Below are 16,176 nucleotides of genomic sequence, written 5' to 3'. Positions count from 1 at the left end.
GTAGGCAAAGGCCATCCACATACTCACACATACACGTCTGTGTGATCCTACCCTGCTTAGCCTGAAAGTCCGGGCGGAGCTAGTGTCGCGACATATAACTACTCGGCTCTAAAAAAGCTGTCATGTACCATGTTGCACATTTTCCATGTTGTGTGGCGCCGTGGAGCCGAACCGTTGCCTCAGCTAACCAACCCATCAGCGTAGCGTCTGAGTTGCATCGCAAGTTCACCATGCTGCAGCTCGTATTCTGCCCACGCACACATGGGTTGAATGATCCTAGTCTGCCTTAGAAGATAAGCTTCAGACCAATGATGACCATTGTTCAAAAATTCTTGGAATCATTACACTAGTCGTAAACTTAAAAGACAGGTGCTATACGATTAAGTGAGCAATTCCATTTATGGCAGGTCTTCTTGACATGCATCTCTGATTCGACAGCCATAATTACAAGCTGCAACCTGATGCGTGCTGGGTAGGCATGCTTACATAATCTAACATGCTTTGGGAAATCCACTAGCTACAAACCCGTGGGTCTGGCGCCTCAAAGCTGACGACCCCTGCTTGCAACATCGGAGACAGGTTCCAGCACGCCGTCCAGGAACACGTTTAGGAAGTGGATGGGACCGCCAGTAAAGGACATATTTCGCATGGGTCGCCTAGGCCTGCAATCCTACATACTCGTATCCTCCTGCACTCACCGGTGTCTGTCCCGTCTTTGTGCATCGTTCCTTGTTTTCCTTGCAGGCAGTGGGGACCATTGTCCCGCCATCTTCATCTTTATATCCCGGTACGTTACCTGCTGCTTGGTAACCTCGATATCGCTTCAACATGGATACTGCCTCTCTCATCGCTTGCACCAGGTGTGCCATTTCAAAAGCACGATGTGACCGCAAGGTTAGTCAGGGGACTTGCTACTCAAGCACCGAGAACTCGGAATACTGGACCATCGCAACGGCCTCTAACGCAGCAACCAGGTGCCGTGCTCTCAGTGTGTCGCAAGAAACTATGTATGTCAACCCAGGTGCTCCTCGCGCCGGCCGAGAGCTTCTCGGACGCCATCTACGCGTAGTAAGCCCTTGACAACGCCGACAAATACTGTTGGCCAAGATGGCAATCAAAATGCAACAATGGATCAATTTCCTGCCTACATCATGCCTGATGGCCAAACAAACAACAGCGAACTATACATGCTTGTAGATACGACTTTGCCCCAGGGACAACTGGATTTTACTGGGTACGAAGACTTCATGGGATTTTCATATCCCGTATCCCTGGGTGGCGAGCCTATTAATGGGGCCGCATCTACTCACCTCTTCCCATCTGTGCCACGTTCGGAGATGCAAACAAACGAACCTCATCTCTCTCCGCGTGGGTCTGGGAACGATGGGGTGTACAAGCAGCAACAGGGGCTCTTCCACGGCCCCATCCACCCCCCGACTCCACCTTTTACAAGTCCTCAAATCAAGTCGAGTATGTCATTAGGCCTGACAAATAGTCAATATACTTCCAGTCCAAAGAAGACGAACCAGGACATCCCAATAGGCAGCTCAGACGCAACAGATGATGTACTTGGTGAACTCGTCAATGTCCTGGCCCGTCCAAATGCCTGGGATGGGCTACCCAGTAACAAGAGCGATGGTACTATGGCCTTATCACATGACGCCCGGGATCGAATAGTGGCCACTGTGCAGCTACTGTTCCAACGTGCGCTGCAAATTGGCAGTTCGCCATCGTCGTCCACCGAAGGCCTATTTGGCCGCATTGTATCGCTGCCTCCGTCGCACGTGCTAATGCACTTTATCGAGATCTACGCAGCACGCATTGACTCGATTCAACCCTACCTTGGTCTCCCTGGTTCCCCCACCGCCAACATTCAAGACATCTTAAAGATTGACACGGTCGACGTAGGCATGTTGTTGATCATTCTCGTTATTACACATGGCGCTATGCTCACAGATCACCATGAGTCACATGTATTCGCATATGGCTTGATTGAGGTGTGCATGGTCGCACTGAACCATGTTCTCGAACGCCGATGCATATCACAGCCAATGGTTGGAGGGGTTGCATTACAATTACTTACACTCTGTGTGCGAAGCGGGAAGAGTTCTTTTATCTCGGTATGTATCATATATGATTTTCCTTTGTGTAAAACTAACACAAATCAGTATGCCATGTCAAAACGAGGCCAGTACCTAAGTGTAAGTTGTTGCCATCTTGGAGAAAACATGAATAGGATGCTAACATATTGGCTAGCTGTTGAAAAGCAGTGGAATTCTAAATCCCGAACAAGGACTCCACAACCATGGCTTAGATGGTGAGAGCCTATGGGAGAGATGGAAAGAGATTGAGACAAAAAATCGGTAAGAATCCCTTTTTACCTGATCAAGTGGTATGATCTGACCTTTGTAGCCATGTACATGCATGGGTTTACGTAGACCTTGAGATAAGCTTGCTCCATGATGTTCCGCCGGTACTTTCAAACTGTGATTTGCAAGTGCCTCTACCTAATAACGGCGACCTCTGGAACGCACAAACGTACAACGACTGGATTGGACGGCCTGGTGCAAAGGAGATCCAAATGGGTCACGAGCTACCGTCACTGAACGGTCTCTTCCGGAGTTTTCTCCAAGGCCGACTAACAGGTAGTGATGATGTACCTCCACATCACCTGCGTCTCCTTCTCCACCCCCTACAAGCCATGGTCTTGGAACAACAACAGCTTCTTCGCATCTTTGATAACGATGAATCAACTAACAGACATCGCGTCCTTTCCAAGACCAAGGTATTGGGCCGCCTACAGGAGACACAGGATTTGGTTCAAGATTTGGCTGCACTCCTCAATCAAAATTCGCAAGCTACCATGGATAGCGTACCAGTGGATTGGACGGGCATAATCATGCTACATCTGGTTAGCTTAAATGTGTGCACAAGCATCCCTGACATAGAGAAATGTGCCAAGGAGGAGCCTCCGTCATCACTATCGGCATGCGCTGAGATGTGGAGCCGAGTACGCTATCCCGAAGGGGGAAACTATATCTTATTCCATGCTGGCCAGATCTTCCGGCTTATCGACAACCTACCGGTCGACGCCCGACCCATATGGTGGCCAGTAGCGATCTACCGCGCATCGATGGCCTGCTGGTCGCTTAGAACGATAGAGCGAATGAGTTCAGGGATCCAGTCTCGGGAAGTGGGTATTGATGCACTTCTACCCAGCGATGAGGAACGCTTTCTCAATACCCCTGCGGTCACCCCGGTCGTCACGTTGCCCGACAATAGACGATTATCAATCTTCGAGGGCGGTAACAGCTTGCTGTATTGCATAAGCAAGCTGGAGAATCACCCCACACATCTTGTCAGCAGTGTGCTTGAGAAGGCCCGGTATTTCCTGCATAGATGGAGCTCATAGGAATCACGACCTGGCACTATCATTGCATTAGCGTATAATGGATTGGCCAACAGCATTATTTGTAATTGATGTGTCATGAATTGAATTGAAGTACTAGCGAGGTATGTTTTCATTATTGCTCATGTGAACAAGAACGCCCTTCAGCAATGAAGCATTTTAGCAGAAGGCTTGTGGTACAAAGCAAATAGAAGAATGAGATACACTCACCTGCACTTGCAGTTGCCGCTTTTTGCGCACCGCTGAACTGTCATTCCACGTCCACCGGTAGGCTTTACCTCAATCGTTCTAGCTTCGGTCAGCACAATGCTACACTCCGTGACTCCCAATCAACAGAAACCTACAGGCTTTTTTTTAGTTGCTGGTACTACAGTAACTTGTGGCATAAAGTGCAGTTCTCTTAGCTAAGTCTATGTTGTGGAACAATAGGGAGTCGGTCTGTTCCGTCCTCCCTCCTCCACCAAACATCCATGCTTGCAGCTGCAAGACCGCGGACGCACGCCACCTCAGCCGCACACGCTGGGAAAGAGAGATGTAACACTGCGTTGCAATGCCCGCTAGAGGCGACCGCCGAAATATCAAGACACTACGCCACATCCATGACTCGACATGTGTACCTATGACTTCTTCTACTTGACGTATAGGCGCCATGCTCGGCCGGCTAAGGATGAGCATGGTAAACTACATCACAGTGTACGTGTCGCCCTTCGATAGCGCCTTTCGCAAGATATAGCACTGGATGCCGGACAAAAGCGAGGTAATTGCAGGGCCGTTTCGACGTGGAGGAGCTGGCGCAGGCGGTGAAGGGCGTGGTCAGGCAGCAAGGCTTGCAAAGAGGACGCGTTGCTCAAGGATACGGGCTGAAGCAAGCTGTACAGTGTAGGTAAAATGTGTACTATCAGCGACAAGTAGATAGACTACTACCACTACAGCTTCGTGCGTTGATTTGCCCCATCTGCATCACTAGCATTTCCAACTTGGCCGGCCTCTTTCTCATCGCCCCTAATTCTATCGTGTATTAAAAATTTATTTCGACGACAAAATACAACCTAAATCAACAGATTGAAATTGTTTCCACTTTCAAAATGCCATCCTCAATCCACCGCATTGCTTCACCGGCCATGATGCCGTGTATATAGCAACTACCGACAAGTTTGACAGGGTCTCTTGGGTTCTTGGCTGGCCTTAACAGGACTGGAACATCAGAGCTAAGGAGTATACATAGTACATCCCCTTTCTTTGCTTCGATGGGTACCATGCCTATTCTTCCACTAAGCGTTACCACAAGACGATGTGTTCTTGTGAATCGCCATATGCGCTCCACAGCGTCGATTGCCGTCTCAGGAAATTGATCTAACGAATTATTGAAAAAGCTATCGAGCCTTCTTCCAGAAACGGAAAGAGAAGCGCTTTGCGTTATAAACCGGCTCAACGCTCTTGCTCCACGAGATGGCAACGGGGTTTGGCAGGATTCTCTGAACGGCAAGTTGAGTATTTCGGCGTAGTTGTCCGGAGCAGGGTGGCCCTGGAGAGTACGATCTCCGGTTAGAGTTCGCCAAAGCGCGTCCTTGATTGAGTCTTCACAACCGTAGGCACTTGCAGTATTGTTCGGTTGGAAGACAGCGTGTTCTGGTAAGGAGCTAGTGCCATACTCAAAGTAAGCTTGGCCTAGACCATCGACTGCATCAAGAATGACGCCATCGACATCTAGTATGCAGGCTTCACTACGAAAGTGATATGAAGCGGTCGATGCGCTGCCTGCGCTATAGGTGGAGTGATGTCCACTAAAAAGACGGTAGTGGTTTTTATTCCGCCAATCTGGGGCCCAAGAAGGCATTGGTGATTCTTTCAAGCGACACTGCTCGAGAATCTCCAAGCTTCCCGCTATAAGCCAATCAGCAAAGATTTCACTGTTTCTTCACACCCTTGCCACTTACTTGCTTCTATGTACTGCCGGGCGAAATTTGTGTACACCTCTTCTACTGAGAGGCTGTAGTCCAGTGTTGTGAGGGAAGATACCGCGTGATGCATCAACCCTAGGATTCCGTACACTTTGTCTATCGGGTTCAATGCATCTGATTTTCGCGCAAGGTCTAGAAGAGGCATGTACTGGGCCTTCTCACGGCCAGCTTGCTTATGATGCTCGAGATTGATATGAATGATCTTGTTCCTATTAAGCCCAAATGGAGTCAGGCCGGCGGCTTTTCTTTCGCCATCGATGCATGCAAAGATGACGTCGACGTTATGCTTCCCAAACGAATACAAAGCTGAAAAGAAGTCTTCCCAAATGATAACCTTGTCTCCACAGAGAATAGGAGATTTACTGCCACCCAAGCAAAGCTCCTGGATGATCCACATACGGTACCAGTATTGACGTTCAAGCAGCTTGCTAAGAGCAAGCCAAGATCCACGTACGAGATACTCTGGATTGCTTCGTAGATAAACTCCAAGCGATTTGTCGGTACCATTCTTGCACGAATTGGACAGGGTAAGAATGAGATCCATAGCTTTGTTGCTGTCTTCCGCTTCGGGGCCTAGCCAGATGACAACATCCGCGGCAAGACCGTATATCATCCGCATTCTCCGGACTTCACGGCTCCTTTCCGCGAGATCTTCTTGTTTTATACAAATAGCATCGACCCATATGCGGTACCCTGATCTCATAGGCTTTTTGGATCGCAAAACTCGAAGGGCTGCCTCTAGATTTGCTTGCACTCTCACGACTTCTCCGTTGATGACTATCGCTTTCTTATCTGCTGGGTCGCCCCATGTGTAGGACAGCGCAACAAAGTCACCCCAATCGAAGCGCCATCGAGCTGATATGTCTAGTCGGGAATCATCGGGTTCGCTAGAGTTGCTCTGGTTTTCATCTTGACAGTCCACTGCAGTCCAGTCCAACGAAAAGCCTGGGTCTTTTGAGAGAGAGTCTCTAGTCCAACGATCTTGCGCGAGTGAATAGTGTTCTAGCGTACAATGAACGAGGTCGTCACGTTCTCGGTGGGGTACGGCTGAGAATTCTGCCTGTTCCTGATCGGGCCGATGCAGGATGGAAACAAGGCGAAGCTCTTCTAATCTAGAGTTAATCCGTCGGTACTGCATGTGTGCGAGGTATCAGGGAAGGATAGGGATTTGTTTAAGTAAAAGAAGTTATACAACACGTTGTGTCTAGAAATGATGCTCGAGGCTGAACTTACCAAACCGCATATCTGCTGCCAAGAAGGCGATTATGCAAGGCTGTAGGAAAGGGTTTAGAGAAAAGGCAAGCAGCAGCAGTGAGGCTGAACTGCTAGGATCAGATGCTGTATGACCGTATGAGAGTCTTCCCGACAGTTAGGACAGTGTTTTAGTATTACTCTTGCTCTGCTTGTGCATATAGGTTGTCTAACAATCTAATCATCAAGCTGGGCTCTGTTAGACTTCATGATTGTTTTCTGCTATGCGCGACGACTAGCTATGCCAAAGGAACAGTGCTACACGCCTAGAGGTTTCAGCAGACGGGAAACGAAGATTAGTATGCCGACTGGAGCTAGAGCAATTGGAGTAAAGCCTGTACCAAGCGAGACAGGGCTAAGCGTGGGACAGCAATTGAGCAGCGTGTGTAAAGCAAGTGCATGAGAGTGTAGAGAAAGATTCATATCATCCCAGCGTTGTCGCTGTAACCTTCCCCTTGCGCCTCACTGATAACCATATGATCCCAAGAGTCACGTGCCTCTAAACCAGTACGCCTGTAATCCACCCGCACAACACTGCCAACGCAGTGCCCTCAAGAATCTACGCAGCAATGTTCTGGGTCACACCAGGACAAGCCTTTTCCAAGATATCCGCCAGCTCGAACCAGACCCTCTTCGATAATTCCGCGCCTTCCTCACTGACCACCAGCGACGACGGCTCAGACACGTGATCGTCAATAATGTACTCACCGGCGCTATTCGGTAACGCCGCTGCATTAACCAACGTGCGACTGCCAACCTCGACCGTACGACCCAACAGCGTCTTGAACACGACAGGCGCCATGCCCATATCTTTAACGAGATCTGACTTGCACAGACCCGGTGTAACGCAATTGATGACCACGGGATACTTTGCACGATCCTTAATCAGCACCCTAGTCATGTACCTCAGCGCGAGGATTTCCAGTAACTTGGAGACGTTGTAGCGGTCTGCCATGTCTGCTTTTGACTCATCATCCAGCGCGCCGAAGATGCTTGGCTCCTTTTTTTGCGGCAGCTGGGTCCAGTGGTGGACCTCTGATGTGACAATAGTGAGATACGGTGTTGTCCCCGTTGAGAGGGCTGACCTGCGCATGATGGGTAGGAGCAGCAGTGCGAGCAGGAATGTGGAAATCACGTTGACGGTGATGTGGGCTTCGTGGCCTTCTGCGCGCGAGAACTTGCCAGTTGCTATGCCGGCGTTCTCGACGCAGACATCTAGCCGCGGGAGTGTCTCGCAGCGCTTTGCGAAGGCTTTGACGCTGGCGTAGGAAGAGAGGTCGAGCTCCCAGACTTGGAGTACGCCGTTACGCTTCTCGCTTTCTTCAATGGAGCGCTTGGCAGCTTCGCCTTTGGAGAGCGTGCGGCAGGCGATGATGACGGTTGCGGCGCCGCAGCGGACAAAGTGCCGTGTTGCTTCTAGACCAAGACCCGTGTTTGCGCCTGTAACGATGACCGTCTTGCCAGCGAATGTTTCTGGTTCCGGTAGTCTGGGCTTGTAGAAGAGCTGGGACTTGAGAAAAGTGGGGAAGCTCGCCATTGTGGATGGCTTAGCGAAGTTTGGTGGAGTATGGAATGTGTATGCGTGTTTTGATGTATGTATGTGTGGGTAGTAGATGCGTTATGGCGCGTGGGGGTTTGGTTAAAGGGCTTTGATGTAAATGGGATATGCTGATGGCTGACAGGATCCTGAGGGAGTTTTTTTCAGCTCAAGCGTGAAAGTAACTGCGCACGAAGGAAGAAGGTGCGGCTGGGGGCTGAAATACGACTGATTGCATTGCGGCACAGTCACACAGTTAACGTCACGATCCAAATCGAAATCGCCGTGGATCGTACTATCTCTTGTGTTACCCACCATTACAAATTCGTATCCTCGGGGCCCCGGTGCTGCGTCTTCGCTGTTTTTGTTTGTCAGCTGCATTGATGCTGGCCCACTGTCATTGTCCTGCATTTGTGTTGGCGTTGTACGGAACTCCGTAGCGTAAAACGTCACGTGATGCCAGGCACTCCGTTGTATCAATGTCCCTGCCAAGACGGGGCTGAGGACGAACTTCAACATTAGTCTGATGATAATCCTGAACACCGACTACCAACCGCCGACCACCAATGCAAGAGGTTGGGTTTCCTTCGATCTCCGAAGCAAGATAGTACGGGATGCGTATGGAGAGCCGTATTACCTCTACGACTCGTGTGTAGTGGTGTGGGACTTGGAGATGGAGATGCAACATCGGACATGAGGGGAAGATACTGTGGACTATCCGTAGTGAAAATCACAAAACCCAACATCTAGATATAAACGCTTGAACTACTGCCTCTATCACAATAGCCACAACAAGTACCTTGCTCATCCATCTCTTCAGTCCCCTACTTCTTCTCTCTCCAACTACCACCATCCCATTCCACTTTAACCATGCTCTCCTTCACCACCCTCCAAGTCGGTACTCTGGTGCAAGCCACCTTCCTGCTAGGCATGAACACCGCCCTAAGCAGCATCTCTATCCCCTCCGTCCTTATCTCGCCCTCACCCATCCTCGCCATCCGCCAATGGCATACGCAATTCCGCCGCGCCCAAGTCCCCGCCACCACGCTCAGCGCCTCCAACCTCGTTCTCTCTTTAATCCTTGCCTATGGTTCCTCCTCTTCCGGCTTCGCCAATAAAACGACCATGCTATACGTGGCCAGCAGCGTCATGGCGTTTTTGATCTTCCCGTTTACGCTGCATTATATGAATCCGATTAATGATGCGTTGATTGAGAAGTTTAGAGAGCAGGAGGAGTTTCATTATGCGGATTTGCCGGAGAAGGATGCGGGGATGCAGACTGCTATTGTGAGTTATTTCTCTCTTATTTCTATCTGATTGATAGCTAACCAGAGTTTGTGTGTGATTAGTACCATGATAAGATTGCGTACTGGGGATGGCTCAACCGCTTCAGGATTGTGCTGTACTCTGGGGTTGTGCTGGTTAATGCTGTGGCTGTTTTGGCATAGATGTGCGCCGCAGATGTGTGCTGGAAGCCAACAATACAATATCGGGGAACTGGAGCTGAGTGGTGGTGCTGGCAGGGAACTGAGAAAGTTGTGGGAGATCAAGAGTGTGTGGAGAGGTACGAAGGGTGTAGATGAGTGCTGTTAATTTTCTGGGGTTTACAGTGTTAGATGGGGCGCTGTTGTTATGAGATTGAGTATTGAGTGTCTATTTGCACTAATAACGTAAAAGAATCGAGTTTTGTTCCTTTATCATATATCCATGAAAGCAAAAGCTCACCCAAAGAAGCTTCTGCTTAATGTTCATCAATAAACAAACTAAATAGCCGACTGGGAAATGAGACCTTAGGATGGATGTTATGAACATACATCCTCTCGTATTTGGATATGTTCTTTACACTTCCTTATTAGTACAAATCTCTGAGTATTAGATTTCATCCGGAATTTGACGTGCAGAATTTTCTTTGGGGATTAAATATGTGAAAATTCAACTTTTGAGTATTCACTCTAGGTACCAACAAACTTCTTCACTATTTTCATTAGTTGCGTTAAGTTTCCCGAATCACTAAAAGTAAACTTACGAGTGTGGAAAAACGGATGTAGAGCAAAGTTCGAAAGTAATGACATAATATTTCAGATTTGTGCTCTTGTGTAGAGGCAGTTCGGATCTATACTATGCGTGGAGACAAAGACAAGAAATAAGAAAAAAAAGGCCGCCCCGATTTGTATGCAGTAGAGTGTCCAAGTCCAACTCAAGCAAAAGAATTATACTTGTTAAATAATCCCTTCGGGTCGTACTTCTTCTTTAGCGACCGTAGCTTTGGCAACTTTGACTTGCCATAAACCTGCTCTGGCGTCTCGGTACCCCGTGCATAGTTAGGGAACACGTTGCCCTGAGGATTTCCACAGCCCGAAGCCAGATCACTGCGGATCTTCTCAGCGAACTGGTCAGCAGTGTTCGTCAGCTGTTCAGACACATTCTCAGGTAGGTAAAATGCGAAAAAGCCATATGCGACAGCTTTGCGCCATGGATACGCAGTAGAGTCGTCGGGAATGGTTGCGGTGACTCCCAAACCAAACTTCTCTATTAGCCAAGAGGCAGAGCTTTCGAGTGCAGGGTTGTCGAGAACAAAGTTGACGAACTTTGTGTATGTGCTACTGAGTGTGGATACCGTAACATCGTTCAGTTGGTAACCCCACATGTCAGCTCTAACACCCTTTATGCGAGCGAACGCGTCACCACCAAAATTTGCAACGTAAACCAGCTTGTTATAGGGTACAACAGAGATGTTGCTGAATATCGGCTGTTGATCAAGGAAAACTTTGATAGCTGCATCACCTTGTTCTTTAGTGCCAAAGTAAATGGCGCTGAGACTGATCTCGGGCTGCAGATGTTAGCCAGGTCAGATAGTACGTTGCAGTGGAGGTGGTAAGACTTACAACTTTGTTCTTGACCGAAGAGGAGACGGAAAGTGCAAGCTTATTGTCTTGCGTTCCTTGGTATGTACGCAAAATTTTGAAAATGGACTCGTTCTTCTCTCCGTTGAAACTCATGTCGGCGTTGTATACCATGCCATTGTTGATTGTATCATAGATCCGGTATGTCGCTGAAGTGACAATGCCGAAGTTAACTCCAGCTCCCCTCATGCCCCAGAAAAGATCGGAGTTTTTAGTAGCCGATACCGTTAGGATCTGACCGGAGCCAGTTACCATCTCGACGGAGAGCAGTGAGTCGATCAGTAGACCGTATGCACCTGTTAGAGGTCCGATACCCCCACCTAGGGTAACGCCTATAATGCTAGGTGTTGAAGACCCACCAGACGCTGCATTTCATGTTAGTCCTGTTTCGTAATGAAACCCGTTGGAACTTACGCATTTGCTTGCCAGCAGCATATAACGGATCGAGCATATCAGCGAAAATTGTAGCAGCCCCAACAGTCATAGTATTGGCCGAAGCGTCGACAGCCACTTTTTTGAATTTACTCAAATCAATGTTGAGTGCGCCCTTGACGCCGGACAAAGAAGTGCTGTAACCATGACCACCGCCCGTTGCCAAGAACGGAACATTGTTCTTAGTTGCATATTGAATAATCTTTTGGACGTCTGTAGCGGTGGCAGGCTTCACAGCAACTTCGTAGGCCGGCTCAGCTTTGGAGTACACGGTCCATCGTTGTGTAAAGCTGGTTGCATAGGAAGGGTCAGTGGTTAATACCACCTCAGATCCTGATGATAGAGTCTTGGCCAAGTCTGTGTGGATCTGCTGTGAGGTGACCGCAAGTGCATGCTGTGCAAGGGTAAACGTGACAAAAGCGAGGGATGCCAAGGGTTTCATGGTAACAGAGTGATAATGATGAAGCGCTAAAGATGCAATGCGTGCGCGGCAGGGATAAGGGATAAACACAAAAGCAACGTGGTAACCATTGGAATGGGTTCTGGTAGTACCATTTTATACAGACCTGGCAAATTCTATCTAAACCGTCTTTGGGGCCAATATCGTATTCGATCGTTAGAAAGATGGAAGGAGCATAGAGCTAGACTCATAGCCACAACGCCTCATCACTGCAAACCCAGCATGTTGTCCTGATGAGCAGCGGTATTCACAGCTCCAGCCGGCTTTTACTGAGGACTTGGGGCCACAGCTGAGTTCCTTGACTCTTGCCATAGATCAATAAATTCTCTTCCTTGCCGAGTTCCATGCATGCAACGGCTCCCGTAACTAAGAAAGGTATCACTCCAGTGCCACAGCATCGTTACGTTGACCCGATTGGCTCAGCTTTGATCGTTAGGAGAAATCCCACGCGCTAACAAGGCTTAGATACACGAAACAGCTGCGATTTAGGCTGACACCAGGGATTGTGAATAAGTGATATGGCGGATGTCCGCCGACATGGCGCCATAGGTTCCTTGGTGCTTACTTCGGTGGCTTGCCGAATGTTTAGCGGACATCCGCAATGCCACTGGATGGAGGCTGATGGCTATCAGCGAAGAACTGACCAACCAGGCAACTAGATTCAGCGAGAATAAGATACCATATCACCAATAGAGCAAGCTTTGCGGTAGGAACATCGATGTTCGCCAAGACATTTAGCGCTGTGCATCACGTGATAGCATGATGCCTTGTATCGATCGATGAACAGAGCTCACTTTAATCTTGGCTCAGTCTTACTGATCCAGATACTAGAAAAAAATGACATGGTCTACAATGTTCTGTTCATGATAGCATTCGGCTCTCCACACCCGCTCCATGATTGTCGGCTGGCCGGTGGTCGCAACACCGACCTCTATGGCTGGCGCGAGTCCTCGGACCTCGCGATGATACATCCACGTTAAGCTTGATGTGGATTGTACCGTGATATTTACGCAATTTCAGTGTTGGAGGGAGAAGGCTGCGCCAAAAGTAGCATGCAAATGTGTGGATACGGGAGTCGGACTGAGAAGGAAGCTGAGAGTGAGTAAGAAGATAAAAAGGTAGCAGAGAGGGCCATAGAATGTACTCACTTCCAACATCAATTCACTTTCTCTTTCTCAAACAAATTCATCATGATTGAGGGACTGATTCAGACCGGATCGCAGTCTCTGCTTTCTGTCTTCGCCCCTGCGATTGCCTTTAGTGCAATCAGTGCCGTTCTTTGGGCGATCATCCGCCTTGTCAGGAATGACCCAAAGAAAGCCCAATACAAAACGATTCCCGGCCCGAAAGGTAAGTTTCTGGCGGGGAAAATCTATTACCACTGCTAACATGATAACGAAGGTTTAATACCATGGGTCGGGCCTATCTTCCAATTGCCCTCTACTAATGTTTATAAGAAGTTTGCAGACTGGGTGAGTAGACAACCGGATATTCTTGCTTCTCGACTAATGGCTTGGAAGCATGATGAATATGGTCCGATCTACCAGTTGACGCTGTTTGGCACTAAGCACATCCGAATCAATAGCGAAAAGATGGCTCAGGACCTCCTCGCCAAACGTGGTGCTTACTACTCGAACCGTGCCCCTACACCAAATATTCCTGGCGCTAAGACTGATGCGGAGTATCTTCCCCTACTAGATAACAATGGTAAGAATCATGAGATGTCTGCTTAGAGTATTGCTAACTGAGTAACCTATAGAGGCGCTTACAAGGCATCGAAAATTCGCCCACGAGTGTTTCGCAAAGACCTACAACTACGACATGTACGGTTTTACCCATCTTGAGATCAAGAGGATGATGTACCAGCTGAAGAGGGATAACCGAAACTATCCCAGACTTGCTGAGGAGTTCACACATCGCGTGAGTGCTCGCCTAGCATGGGAGGACGCTAGCCTCAGCACTGCCCTGAACAAAAGCTCCTCTGGTCTCCTATCTGCTATATCACCTGCCGGACAACTGCCAAACAAATTGCCAATCATCATGCTGTTACCGAACGTTCTTAACCCCTGGTACTGGAGGGAAAAGAAGCGCCACGATGCCCAGAGAGAGTTTTGGGTGGGTGCAATGCAAGCAGTCAAAGCCAAGATGGAAGCTGGTATCGACGGTTACTCATGGTCGCGCACATTTCTTCAAGAGCAAAAGCGCCTCAAGTTCCCGAGCGGAGTTCAAGACGACAAGGAGGGCGCTTTTGCTGTTGGCATGCTTGCTATCACGGCATCACTACCCATGTCTTCTCCTATTCAGACTTTCTTCCTAGCAATGTGTCATTACCCTCAGTGGCAAAAGAAGCTTCAAGAAGAGATTGACGAAGTCTGCGGTCCCAACCGTCTTCCCACATGGGCTGATGCACCGAAGCTTCCTATTCTCAGGGCTGTTGGAAAGGAGCTGATCCGCTGGAGGCCACCCGTCCCCACCGGCGTACCTCACGAAGCCGAGAGAGATGATGTTTACGACGGATATCTGATTGAGAAGGGCACACTCGTTCATGCTACCGAATGGGCCCGCCGCAGTGATGAGGCTCTCTACCCAAATCCCGAAGAGTTCAACCCAGATCGCTATTTGAACCCCAAATACCCAACATACAAGGAGCCTCTCACCAAGTACCCCAACGTCATCAATCATCATGTCTTCGGCTATGGCCGTCGCAATTGCATGGGTATGGAGATTGTTGACTACCAATTGGTCACCATTATGGGATCTTTGGCTTGGGCATTCAATGTCTCTAAGAAGAAGAATAAGATCGGAGTGGGTATGTGTCGAAACTAATCTCCGCATCCAATCGAAAGCTTACTGACACATCAACAGACATCCCGGTACACGTTGCTGACTGGACGGACCTACTCATTACACGACCGGCACCCTTCGTATTTGACATCAAGCCTAGGGACGAGCACAAGGCGAAGTTGATTGATACCATGTTTGAGGAGGCTGTGGTGGAGTCCGCTGATCTTGCTATTTGAAATAGCCTCTAGAGTTGGCGTCTTCATCCGTGAAACTTGCATCAGCTTGAGTGTTGTTGGGTCCGATATTTCCTTTTCTTGGTTAGTCTTAGATTGTTTACCGCTCTTTTCCGTATTCAATACAAGTTTAGTCTCCATTAAAACATTTCATTTGCAAATTTATACAAGATACAGTTGGGTTAATGATCTTCACTTGCTAGCTGGTCCATCGGAAAATTGTCTACGCGATCTTACTCTATTACAAGAATGGGACAGAAACAAGAGATTAAAACCTTAAGTCTTGTTGATTTGTACTGTCACTTTTGTTGTCAGTGTTTACATCCGTCGCTAGTGATATTGGAAAAATCATGGACTGCCTTTGCATACGCGCTCTTCACGTTTGCAACTTCAACTAGTAAAAGTTTTGACTTCCCTGTACACTCTTTACATATAAATCGAGCCTTGGCATCCATGAATATAAAAAACTGAAGTAATATGACAAGCTGGTGTCTATGTCCCCCCATTTTCCACGCGCATGAAAGTGTCTTTAGTGTAAATATCTCCACCATCCAATCAACACACCTTGAGGAAAATCCAAGTGTAGCCACATACTATGTTTCACACGCGTAAAGATAGTCACCGAAAGAATAGAACTCTATGAAACTAATACACCAAAACACCTCATCATTCGCAGCCCACAGCACATCGGACACCCAAACGGACCAGCAGACCACGCACTCACAGGACATCCGCAAAGCAATCAACGCAAAACATTACATCCGATCTCACTCACCATGCTATGTTCTTTTGAATTCCGTTCATTACCACCGAAACACTCATGTCCTATATTCGTTGTCCAAATCAACAAATCACACGCGCTGACGGACCTCCGCCTTGGCACCGGACCTCCGTACATTGCAGCCTCCCCCTTCGCAATGCACACGACCCCATCAATCTCGCGGAATCTGCTCGTCCGACCTCGCGCTCGGAACTTGCGTGCGAGCGAATTAGTCAGAGAGGGGGAGGTGTGGCTAGTGGAGAGCCGATGGGGTGGTGTGTGGTGTTAATAATGTTTGAGTGTTGTTAAAGCGTACATAGGGGGCTTGCGGATTTAGGCACTTAATAAACAACTACACATTTCTGCGCTGCGAGAAATATATCCTCTGTAGACGTTACTGTCGTTGCCGATTCTTCTTCTTCTTTCTTCCTTACGTTTAGGCTTTA

General features: G+C 48.5%; 6 protein-coding genes across 6 annotated transcripts; 3 read left to right on the top strand and 3 right to left on the bottom strand.

Moving 5' to 3' along the window:
- Positions 1 to 1,127: 1,127 nt before the first annotated feature.
- On the top strand, positions 1,128 to 3,412 carry COCMIDRAFT_83201 (uncharacterized protein; the record flags this gene model as incomplete). The annotated part of the gene is made up of 4 exons (XM_007685356.1): positions 1,128 to 2,120; positions 2,169 to 2,201; positions 2,257 to 2,363; positions 2,413 to 3,412. The coding sequence occupies 4 exons, from the start codon at positions 1,128 to 1,130 to the stop codon at positions 3,410 to 3,412; spliced, it is 2,133 nt and encodes a 710-aa protein (XP_007683546.1).
- A 1,051-nt stretch (positions 3,413 to 4,463) lies between these two features.
- On the bottom strand, positions 4,464 to 6,508 carry COCMIDRAFT_1312 (uncharacterized protein; the record flags this gene model as incomplete). The annotated part of the gene is made up of 2 exons (XM_007685295.1): positions 4,464 to 5,293; positions 5,347 to 6,508. 2 exons carry the CDS (start codon positions 6,506 to 6,508, stop codon positions 4,464 to 4,466), a joined length of 1,992 nt encoding a protein of 663 aa, XP_007683485.1.
- A 672-nt stretch (positions 6,509 to 7,180) lies between these two features.
- On the bottom strand, positions 7,181 to 8,158 carry COCMIDRAFT_83368 (uncharacterized protein; the record flags this gene model as incomplete). Its single annotated transcript, XM_007685355.1, has 1 exon — positions 7,181 to 8,158. One exon carries the CDS (start codon positions 8,156 to 8,158, stop codon positions 7,181 to 7,183), a length of 978 nt encoding a protein of 325 aa, XP_007683545.1.
- Positions 8,159 to 9,028: 870 nt separating this feature from the next.
- Positions 9,029 to 9,606, top strand: COCMIDRAFT_1310 (uncharacterized protein; the record flags this gene model as incomplete). Its single annotated transcript, XM_007685294.1, has 2 exons — positions 9,029 to 9,445; positions 9,508 to 9,606. 2 exons carry the CDS (start codon positions 9,029 to 9,031, stop codon positions 9,604 to 9,606), a joined length of 516 nt encoding a protein of 171 aa, XP_007683484.1.
- Positions 9,607 to 10,355: 749 nt separating this feature from the next.
- On the bottom strand, positions 10,356 to 11,935 carry COCMIDRAFT_83246 (uncharacterized protein; the record flags this gene model as incomplete). The annotated part of the gene is made up of 3 exons (XM_007685354.1): positions 10,356 to 10,988; positions 11,044 to 11,426; positions 11,476 to 11,935. The coding sequence occupies 3 exons, from the start codon at positions 11,933 to 11,935 to the stop codon at positions 10,356 to 10,358; spliced, it is 1,476 nt and encodes a 491-aa protein (XP_007683544.1).
- Positions 11,936 to 13,143: 1,208 nt separating this feature from the next.
- Positions 13,144 to 14,973, top strand: COCMIDRAFT_83395 (uncharacterized protein; the record flags this gene model as incomplete). Its single annotated transcript, XM_007685353.1, has 5 exons — positions 13,144 to 13,303; positions 13,355 to 13,425; positions 13,474 to 13,660; positions 13,713 to 14,762; positions 14,819 to 14,973. 5 exons carry the CDS (start codon positions 13,144 to 13,146, stop codon positions 14,971 to 14,973), a joined length of 1,623 nt encoding a protein of 540 aa, XP_007683543.1.
- Between the last annotated feature and the right edge of the window lie 1,203 nt (positions 14,974 to 16,176).

Source organism: Bipolaris oryzae (genome assembly GCF_000523455.1).
Source record: "Bipolaris oryzae ATCC 44560 unplaced genomic scaffold scaffold_9, whole genome shotgun sequence".
In the NCBI taxonomy this organism is placed as follows: Eukaryota; Fungi; Ascomycota; class Dothideomycetes; order Pleosporales; family Pleosporaceae; genus Bipolaris; species Bipolaris oryzae.
The sequence above is the reverse complement of the archived record's forward strand: the minus strand, read 5'-3'. Positions and strand labels throughout refer to the sequence as shown.